Here is an 11,240-nt window from a genome sequence, read left to right as displayed (position 1 = left end):
GCACCGCTCATTAAGGTAATGAATATGAACCCCTCTCCACTCACATAGGTGTGGCCCGCATATTTATTACCTTAATGAGTGGGGCCGTGTGATCCCTCGGTAGGAAGAGCTGTTGGAAGCCAGAAAAAGATGCAGTGCCACCGAGGGAGCACAGGCAGGTAAATAGGATGTTTTTTTTATTTATTTATTTTTTTAATAACAGGAATCACACATAGGGATAAGGAGCCATGCACACCAGGACAGGGACTGGGGGGCCATGCACACCAGGACAGGGACTGGGGAGCCATGCACACCAGGGCAGGTACTGGGGAGCCATGCACACCGGGACAGGGACTGGGGAGCCATGCACACCAGGACAGGGACTGGGGAGCCATGCACACCAGGACAGGGATTTGGGAGCCATGCACACCAGGACAGGGACTGGGGAGCCATGCAAACAATGACAGGGACTGGGGAGCCATGTATACAATGACAGGGATGGGGAGCCATGCATACAATGACAGGGACTGGGGAGCCATGCATACAATGACAGGGACTGGGGAGCCATGCATACAATGACAGGGATGGGGAGCCATGCATACAATGACAGGGACTGGGGAGCCATGCATACAATGACAGGGATGGGGGAGCCATGCATACAATGACAGGGACGGGGGAGCCATGCATACAATGACAGGGACAGGGGAGCCATGCATACAATGACAGGGACAGGGGGGCCATGCATACAATGATAGGGACTGGGGGGCCATGCACACCAGGACAGGGACTGAGGAGCCATGCACACCAGGACAGGGACGGGGGAGCCATGCATACAATGACAGGGACAGGGAGCCATGCATACCACAATAGGGATGAGGGGACAATGCATACCCGGCTTATACTCGAGTCAATAAGCTTACCCAGTTTTTCATGGCAAAAGTAGGTGTCTCGGCATATATTTGGGTCAGCTTATACTCGAGTATATACGGTATGTTTGATTTGTTGCTAAGAGTCTATATACATATTTATATTCCAACAGGCATCCTCCGGTCCTTCCAAAGCCTCTTTTTCTCCTCCACACTCATACCTTCCTCACCAAATAGCCTCTCAGACTTCTCCCGAGTATCCCCCATCCTCTGGAATTCTGTGCCCCAACATGACTGATTATCCACCACACTCGGAACTTTCAGACGCAACTTGAAAACCCGTCACTTCAAGAAATCTTACAGCCTGCACTGACCACCACCGAAGCTGCTGCAACCCCCAACCTACTGCCTTCTTCCCCATTATCCTGTTGACAGTAAGCAGCAAGGGCAGTGTCCTCACCCCTCTGTACCAGTCTGTCATTGTTAGTTTGTTCACCATAATTTATATTTGTATTTTGTCTGAAACTCCTTCTCACGGACAGCACAATGGAATCAATGGTGCTATATAAACAAATAATAATGTATAAAAGTTGAGATAGTTTACCTCTTTCCATTTATAAAATAAATGGGAAAATAAAATGTATGCCAAATGGATTTGAAAAAAGAAATACAATCCATTTTTGATAGATATAAAAATGGAAACGGATGTTTGACTGTAGGGTTATTCTTGTTTTACAGAAACTTTATTTGCCGATTTGAGACATTTTTTTAAATTTGAACCTTTAAAGTACAGTACAGAGCAAAAGTTTGGACACACCTTCTCATTTAAAGATTTTTCTGTATTTTCATGACTATGAAAATTGTAAATTCACACTGAAGGCATCAAAACTATGAATTAACACATGTGGAATTATATACTTGGCAAAAAAGTGGGAAACAACTGAAATTATGTCTTATATTCTAGGTTCTTCAAAGTAGCCACCTTTTGCTTTGATGACTGCTTTGCACACTCTTGGCATTCTCTTGATGAGCTTCAAGAGGTAGTCACCGGGAATGGTTTTCACTTCACAGGTGTGCCCTGTCAGGTTTAATAAGTGGGATTTCTTGCCTTATAAATGGGGTTGGGACCATCAGTTGTGTTGTGCAGAAGTCTGGTGGATACACAGCTGATAGTCCTACTGAATAGACTGTTAGAATTTGTATTATGGCTTGTACTGTATATGTCATCTTCTGTGACATGTTAATTTAAATAAAATGTTATGTTTAATTTCCCCCCAAAAAAAAACAATGCAGGAGCATCATCTTTGAAATTTGTTTTGTGCTGATCTTTGTTATTTGTCCTGGAAATGTTTGAGTGAATTGTTACCATTCGCTTACACTGGTATATTGATAAAGTGAGCAGTGTGAAATTAAGCATGTCCGGGATTTCTCAAATCCTACACAGAACATCCGAGTGGTATCTGATGTTTACTGATACATGTTAATTAGGAGACTGTATTTAATTATGTACATGTTTTATTGTAGATGTATGAAAACGGATCACACACGGACGTTACGCATGGATGAAAATTATAAACCAAAAGTTTTCGGATGAAACCAAGAGTTTTTGGCCGAAACAATTTCTTATACAATTAAACTGACGCAGTGAATAAAAAAAGGAAAGCCACCCTTTAGCCTTTCTTAAAGGCAAATAGTAACCTGTATGTAATGTATGTCTAAGAACACTTAATTTTTGCTATATTAAACAGGACAAAGTAAAAAAAAAATTACCTTTTTTAGTACTAAGGATTAATTGTGATTTGTTTCTCTTCGAGATCATAAAGACATATTAAATCTACTGCATTAGGCTACTTTCACACTAGCGTTAACTGCATTACGTTTCAAAACGTCTTTTTTCAGAAAAAACGCATCCAGCAAAACTTTTTGCTGGATGCGTTTTTTTCCCATAGACTTGTATTGGCGACGTATGGCGACGGATTGGCATACGTCGTGTACGTTTTACGACGGATGCGTCGAAATTTGGCGACACGTCGTCTCAAAAAAACGTAGATTGTAACGTTTTTTGTCTCCGCCTAAAAAACGTGTCGCGACGCATCCTGCGGCATACGTCGTTGGCTGCAATGGAAGCCTATGAGCGACGGATGCGTCGGGACACGTCGTACGACGCAATGCAGCGCTGCAATACGTTTTTTTTACACTGAGCATGCTCAGAAGAAGTATTTTGTTGCCAATTGGTCAGACACCCCCAAATCTATATAAACCTGGCCTGGGCCTTGAACCCCACATATGCCAGCAAGACACAGAGAAGCAAAGAAGCCTGCCAGCAAGAGCCAGCCTGCCACAAGACCCCAGCCAAGCACAAGACCCCAGCCAGCCTGTCACAAGACTGCAGCCAGCCTGCCACAAGACTCCAGCCATCCTGCCACAAGACTCCAGCCATCCTGCCACAAGACTCCAGACATCCTGCTACAAGACTCCAGCCACCATAGCCAGTGTGAGTATTGCAATTTTAGTGTGCATCTGTGTGCCTGTGCATTTCTGTGTGTATGAGGTACTACTGACTACAACAAGAGCTTAAAACCTGAAGAGAACCTGAGGCCTGCCATCGTCCTGCACCAGCCAGTGCCATGCTAGAGTCCAGATCCACCATGATGCCAGCCACTGTGAAGACCTGCTGCTTCAGCCAAAGGATTGTCAGCCTTTTGTATGTGTGTGTGTGTATGCGTCTTCTGATTGGTTTCACCTTTCTGCCTTTGTTGTACATATGTGTATTTGCATAAAGCTATGTGCGTGCATGTGTATGTGTGCATTTTTGGACGGCTGTGTGCTTTTGTACCATGTGCCTGCACCATATTATGCCTTTGCCAATTTTATGCCTGTTCATGTGGGAGGGTATGTGTCCATGTGCAGGATTGCATCAGGATGTGGTCAGGATTTTCCATCAGTATTTGTACGCCAAAACCAGGAGTGGGTGATAAAAGCAAAAGTGTGCCTGTTTTCGTATTATACTTTACCTAATTTTTACACTCCTGGTTTTGGCTTACAAATACTGATGGGAAATCCTGCCCAAATTCTGATGCGATCCTGAATGTGGACACATACCATGCATGTTTTTTGGGTACGTCTTGTTGATGGCATGTGCATTTGTCCATGCTGTATAATTGGTTATTTGCCTTTTTCTGATGTATTGACTGTATAGTGGTCTGTGCAGCATGTGGTTTAAATTTTTTTTTTTTTTTTTTTTTTTTTTTTTAAATCTGATGTGTTTTTTAAAAAAGTCTAGCAGTGTGCAGCTTGTGGTTTGAATGTGTGAGTGTGGGGTTTTTCTATTTAATAAAAGTGTTGAATTTTTTTTTATTACAGTTATAACCATTTGCAGTTGAAGTACTTGTATTTAAAATAAAGAGCATGTCAGCTCCTTGTGATTTTTAAAAAAATAAGTGCAAAAAAAAAATTATAATAAAATGTTTATTAAAAAAATGTCCGTAGTATTATTTCATAAAGGTAAATTTAAAACTGGTGTATGTACCAATGGTTACACATGCAATACAGGGTTGGTTGAGGGCTCATTTTTTTTAATAAAGGTTAACCTGTAAAGTATTTTTTTTTTTTTTTGGGGGGGGGAGAGGTTATTTATTTTAAATAAAATGTGTCAAATATATTTTTTCATGGTGTTAACATTAAAAAATTTTGTTTTTTGGGACATGGAAATGAATGGTATAACGTGCAACTTTTTGGGGGGGTTTTGGTGTTCACCTGTATGAACATTTCTGACATCATTTTAGTAGGGTGTTTATCATTGAACATTACCTAGTTCAGGGGGTGGTCTAACTATAGATCCATTATACATATAACAGATAAACCAGGACCGCAGCCGCTGCCCACCAGGACACAGCCGCTGCCCACCAGGACCACAGCTAAAGAGCTAGAAGTAAGTTTTGAAGACCCCAATCTGCTACTTCAATGTGTCGAGCAGATTGCAAGTGTGTCTTTAACTTACAGAACCACCAGGACACAGCCGCTGCCCACCAGGACACAGCCGCTGCCCACCAGGACACAGCCACTGCCCACCAGGACACAGCCGCTGCCCACCAGGACCACAGCTAAAGAGCTAGAAGTAAGTTTTGAAGACCCCAATCTGCTACTTCAATGTGTCGAGCAGATTGCAAGTGTGTCTTTAACTTACAGAACCACCAGGACACAGCCGCTGCCCACCAGGACACAGCCGCTGCCCACCAGGACACAGCCACTGCCCACCAGGACACAGCCGCTGCCCACCAGGACCACAGCTAAAGAGCTAGAAGTAAGTTTTGAAGACCCCAATCTGCTACTTCAATGTGTCGAGCAGATTGCAAGTGTGTCTTTAACTTACAGAACCACCAGGACACAGCCGCTGCCCACCAGGACACAGCCGCTGCCCACCAGGACACAGCCGCTGCCCACCAGGACACAGCCTCTGCCCACCAGGACCACAGCTAAAGAGCTAGAAGTAAGTTTTGAAGACCCCAATCTGCTACTTCAATGTGTCGAGCAGATTGCAAGTGTGTCTTTAACTTACAGAACCACCAGGACACAGCCGCTGCCCACCAGGACACAGCCGCTGCCCACCAGGACACAGCCACTGCCCACCAGGACACAGCCGCTGCCCACCAGGACCACAGCTAAAGAGCTAGAAGTAAGTTTTGAAGACCCCAATCTGCTACTTCAATGTGTCGAGCAGATTGCAAGTGTGTCTTTAACTTACAGAACCACCAGGACACAGCCGCTGCCCACCAGGACACAGCCGCTGCCCACCAGGACACAGCCACTGCCCACCAGGACCACAAAACGATGTCCTCTTCTGACAGCCCTCCTCCACAGCAACAGCGTGTATCGGTAAGTTAACACAAAATTTTTTTTTTTTTTTAAATTTCTTTAAATTAAATTTTTATGGATAACTACATGCATACATTATGTTTCAACAGGAAGCTGAATCAGATGAGGAGCTGTCAGAAGGGGGCGAGACGGGTGGAGAGATGCAAGTGGAGGAGGAACCAAGTGTAAGTAGTGGTGAAACAGTTGCTTTGCACATCACACTGCACCATACACAAAACAGATTACTAAACACCTGCCTACCTTAACTGAGAATTTGTTTCCTTCATTTCAGGCTGCTGCTGCTGCTCCTGCTGCTGCCGCTGAAGGCTCTCCCAGACAGTCCCAGAGTCGGCGGACTCGTCGCCACGGTCGGCCATCAGTGAGTTTTTTTTTTGGGGGGGAGGGGGATTCTATTGGTACTTTAGTATTTCAGTGTACTAATTTGTTTGTTTTCCTTTTTTTTTTTTTTTTTGACACAGGCTTCACAGCGTGCTCCCGCAGAAGAGGAGGATGATGATGATGACATTGACATCGATTGTCTCATCGAGGAGGTTCGCGAGCGGGAGCCGCTGTGGAACATGGCTGACCGCAGGCATGCTGATACCGGTGTCACCCGTCGGCTCTGGGACGAAGTGTGTCGCAACCTGTTTCCAAGGCGGGAGAGCCTTCATCCTCAGCAGCAGAGCAAACTAGGTAAGTATTCACTTTCCAGTGATGTTTTGAGCTGACTGTAATGTATTGCATTTACCAATTTTTGGTTTTTTCTTTTGATTCTTGTCTTCACAGTTGGAAAGATTAGGAAGCGGTGGCGGTCACTGAGGGATCGCTTTAAGAGGGAATTCAATGATGAGATGAAGGCCCCGAGTGGCTCTGCAGGAAGGAAGAGGAGCAAATATAAATATGGCCAGGCCCTCTCCTTCCTGAGGCGAACAATGCTAAGCAGAGTGTAAGTATTCTACAGCCCACTAATAACCATGTTAACCTGTCTACTTAGTTTGCTTTCAGTCAGGGCTTTTTCATTCCAATGTATTAATTTCATTTGTTTTTTCTTTCACAGCACCTTCTCCAGCCACCGGGCGCCTGCATCTTCCTCTGCGCCCTCTGGAGCGATCCCTCCTGAGTCCGCCACTGAGGGCCACGTCGGTAGGCCCCACACCTCTGTCCCCTCCTCTGACCCCTCTGTCCTCTCCTCTGACCCCTCTGTCCCCTCCACTTCATCCGCCCCAAGCAGTGGAGCATTATTGCAGGCTTCATTGCTCGCATCTGATGCTGAACAGTTAGCGTTCCCTTTACCCCACCCCTCTGATCCTGCCACCTCGACACCACCATTAGGTTCGTGGCGGCAGCGCCAGAGGGGTCAGGAAAGGAGCTATGCTCCTGAGTTCTTACACCTGAATGCATCCTTCCAAGGCTCTTTCAAAATTTTGGGAGAGCAAGTGACTGCTGGTTTCAACATGGTGCAATCACGCATCAGTGAAACAAGCCAGGAAACCAGCAGTCGCTTGGATAGGCTGCATTCAGCTGTAAGTCCCGATCCGGCCAACCTTTTTTTCCAATCCATGCTCATGAGCATGGAGAAGCTTTCTTTTGAGCAACAGATGCGGGTAATGAATACCTGCCATAATGCTGCACTGCAGGCCATTAATGAATCGACCCACACACCTCACCGCACCTCCACTCCAATTCCACACCAGGCCCCATTTCCACACCATACCCCCCATTACCAAACCCAGCCCCAATACCCACACCAGCAGCATTACCAAACCCAGCTCCAATCCCCACACCAGCACCATTACCAAACCCCACGCCACTCCCACTACCCTACCCAGTCACAATACCCGACCCAGTCCCCACAACAATCCCGGCCCCTAGACCAAATTACTTCCCCAATGTTTTCCTTACTGAACTTTTCTCTTCCACCTACCCCAACACCACCCCCCTCTGGTCAGCCTCTTGGTTTAACCCCCACTTCCACTGCACCCCAAACAAGTAGGGTTTCCCCACCTATCGACGTGGTCCAACCTTCCGGCACATCCTCCTCTCATATCTCCACCCAACACTTTGAAAATTTGTAAAGTGTGTAAATAAGATTCTAAAAAATGTTCTAATTTTTCTATAAAAATGTTGGAAAATATATATATTTTTTTTGCAAAACAAAAAAAAAAAAAAAAAAAAAGAGTTAAAATAAAATTCGGATTACAATTCTACTCTTTGTGTGTGTGTGGATTTATTAAGGTAATATAATAAAAAAAGGTTTAATAAAAACAAACACCAGACATGTAAAGGGTATAACATAATGGTTTTACTAGCAAGAAAACCACGCTTTTGGGCCTTTTTTTTTGGGGGGGGGGCAGAAACACTTTTTTTACATAACCAAAACACATGGGAAACAGGTTACACATGGGAAACAGGTTACACAATCATGTCTTGCCACGGGATCCGCCCGACAGGTGAGACAAAATAATCGGCAAACTGGTCCCTCATCCTTGTAACTGAACTTGTAGAGCGAACCGAGCTGCTGCGGTAGTCCCACAAGGTGGTCTCCAACTCTTCATCATCCAAAGAAACGGGCTCCTTTGACAGGACAAAGTTGTGGAGCACCACACAGGCTTTAACTACCTCGTCTATAGTTGTTGTTTTCAGCTTGATAGCCGTCAGCAGAACTCGCCACTTCGCCGTCAATATGCCAAAGGAACACTCCACTACTCTTCGTGCTCTAGTAAGCCGGTAATTAAAGACCCGCTTGGTATGGTTTAAGTTCCGGCTACTGTACGGTTTCAGTAGGTGCAGCGACAGTTGAAAGGCTTCATCACCTACAAAGACATATTCCAGGGCTGGGTCATTTGTTCCTGGCAGTGGTCTGGCTGGCGGGAAATCGTAGCTCTCTCCATAAAGGCAACGACCCATCGGAGAGTTTTTAAACACTTGCGAATCATTGGACCGTCCATACGCTCCAATGTCCACGGCAAGGAACCTGCAGTTGGCGTCTGCAATAGCCATAAGGACGATGGAGAAATACTTCTTATAATTATAATACTCCGATCCTGTTCCTGCCGGTTTCGCAATCCTTATGTGTTTCCCGTCAACTGCACCCACACAATTAGGGAAATTGCAAATTTGCTGAAACTCTTCAGCACTTCGCAACCAGATTTCCGTGGATGGTTGGGGGATATACTCTGGTTGCAAAGTGGTCCAAACAGCCCGACATGTATCCTTCACTATTCCAGAGATAGTTGAAATGCCCAGCCTGAACTGATAATGGAGCGAAGTCATAGATTCACCCGTAGCTAGGAAACTTTATAAAAAAAAAAAAAAAAAAAATGTTAAAAATTGTTTGTCTGTGCAATTTTTTATAATATGGCACTGTTAATTTTTTTTAAAATGACAGGAGACCCAATAAAACCAGCATGAATCCGGTGTAAAAAAACAGTGGAATGTCCGCCAAGAAAACCCAAATTACATGCTGCAGAAAATAGTGCGCAATATGTCAGCGCAGTATTGTCTGCAGCATGTAATATAACATTCAAAATGACCAATGACAGGAAAAAAGCAGTTGCATGTCATCAAACCCAAAAAACCCAAAAAAAAAAAAACTGCAGAAAATGCAACGCAATATTTCAGCGCAGTATTTTCTGCAGTCTGTTATCTAACATTCAATATGAGCAATGACATTTAAATAAAGCAGTTGAATGTCCGCCAAGAAAACACAAACTACATGCTGCAGAAAATAGTGCGCAATATGTCAGCGCAGTATTGTCTGCAGCATGTAATATAACATTCAAAATGACCAATGACAGGAAAAAAGCAGTTGCATGTCATCAAACCCAAAAAAACCAAAAAAAAAAAAAACTGCAGAAAATGCAACGCAATATTTCAGCACAGTATTTTCTGCAGTCTGTTAACATTCAATATCAGCAATGACATTTAAATAAAGCAGTTGAATGTCCGCCAAGAAAACCAAAACTACATGCTGCAGAAAATAGTGCGCAATATGCCAGCGCAGTATTTTCTGCAGCATGTAATATAACATTCAATATCAGCAATGAAATAAAAAAAAGAGGCTTACCGCAGGGTCACCATCAGCCGCTCCGCCGGTGTGATGGCAAGCCTCATCCTTGTATCCTGTCTTCGGATGACATCCTCCAGTTTTGCAAGCAAAAAATCAAAATGTTCAATCCTCATCCGCACGTAGTTGTGGAATTTGTGTGGATTGTGCCGCAACTCCAGGTACAGAGTGGACTGGACACCCCGGGTCATCCGTAGTTGATTAATCGGATGAATCCACATTCGTCTTCGTCTCCGTTGCTGCAGAAGCATCCTACGCCTTTCCGCTGCCGCCTCCTTCTCCCGCACTATGATATCCAGGCGATTTGTCTCAAAGATAACGTCGGTAACCAAACTAGCAATCCTCCCAAGAACACCTTCCATCGCTGCCACAAAACTAAAACCCACAAAGATGGGCTGTAAATACAGTACTATATAGTTTTTCAAATTTTCCAGTAGCCAATCAAATTTTGGGAGCCTCCCCTTTTAAAAACGGATCCGTCGGAAAAACGGATACAACGGATGGTAAAACGGATACAACGTATGCAACGCATCCAGTATTTTCGACGGAAACGTTTAGCGGATTTGCGACGGATCCGTCGAAATGCTGGATGCGTGGCATACGTTTGTCACCGTTTTTCAATTTTTTGACGCATCCGTTTTTTCGGCAAAAAAACGGATTTGCGACGTAATGCAGTAAACGCTAGTGTGAAACTAGCCTTAGAGAGATAGGAGTCTTAGAGCAGGAACTTAGGACACCGAATCATTACACAGTGCCTGTGAATGCACTCTAGCTGCCTTGCAGCAGGTTCTATCCAGGGAAACCATGGATGGACAAATTCTTAATCTTTTAGCTTCAAGGTGACTTCCAAGACCTAAGAAACCCATACACAGCAATTCAGCTGATCAACTCGGTTATTTCACGCTAAAGTGGGTAAAAAATGTGGCTGGACCTAAAATGATAAGCAATCATAGTAATTACCATTTCAATGAGTTCAGAAATTTGTCTAGAATACAGGAAAATCTGGCTAGCTGATGACTTCCTTTGGCCAACCACTTGTGAGGTTCAATTTTTAGAGCCAACTTTTTTGCAAAAATAACTAAAAATTGCATTGATGAAAGAAGCTATTCACATATAATAATAGAGCAGCTTTGAAAGAGATCAATTAGGAAGTTCAGTATCCTTCAAAAATGTATCCATCATTGGTGAAATGTGATCAAGATGAGATCCAACTTAGTTCTTATGCTGCTCAGGCAATGTACGGTAGCTAGAAATATTAAAAACATTGAAACATCCCACAAAACCGCGTATGGGTCATACCAGTGTGGGCAAATATCAACCTGTTCAATGGGTGAAAAGTGTAACAAGTACATTTACTAGACATTAGACACTTCATGAATTAGAAAATGTGAAGCTTTGTATGATTGAGGTACATTTAATATTCACAGGGCAGATATGGGCAAAATATATATATACGGTATATATTTATATATAAA

The 11,240-nt window shown here is 43.9% G+C and overlaps 1 protein-coding gene across 1 annotated transcript; it reads left to right on the top strand.

The window, feature by feature from the left end:
- The first annotated feature begins 5,405 nt into the window (after positions 1-5,405).
- On the top strand, positions 5,406-8,493 carry LOC143816922 (uncharacterized). The gene is made up of 6 exons (XM_077297910.1): positions 5,406-5,720; positions 5,810-5,884; positions 5,992-6,078; positions 6,179-6,392; positions 6,486-6,645; positions 6,757-8,493. The coding sequence occupies exons 1-6, from the start codon at positions 5,553-5,555 to the stop codon at positions 7,772-7,774; spliced, it is 1,722 nt and encodes a 573-aa protein (XP_077154025.1). The 5' UTR covers positions 5,406-5,552; the 3' UTR covers positions 7,775-8,493.
- The last annotated feature ends 2,747 nt before the right edge of the window (positions 8,494-11,240 follow it).

This window comes from Ranitomeya variabilis, chromosome 3 (assembly GCF_051348905.1).
Source record: "Ranitomeya variabilis isolate aRanVar5 chromosome 3, aRanVar5.hap1, whole genome shotgun sequence".
Lineage (NCBI taxonomy): Eukaryota > Metazoa > Chordata > Amphibia > Anura > Dendrobatidae > Ranitomeya > Ranitomeya variabilis.
Note: the sequence above shows the minus strand (reverse complement) of the source record. Positions and strands in the feature narration are given on the sequence as shown.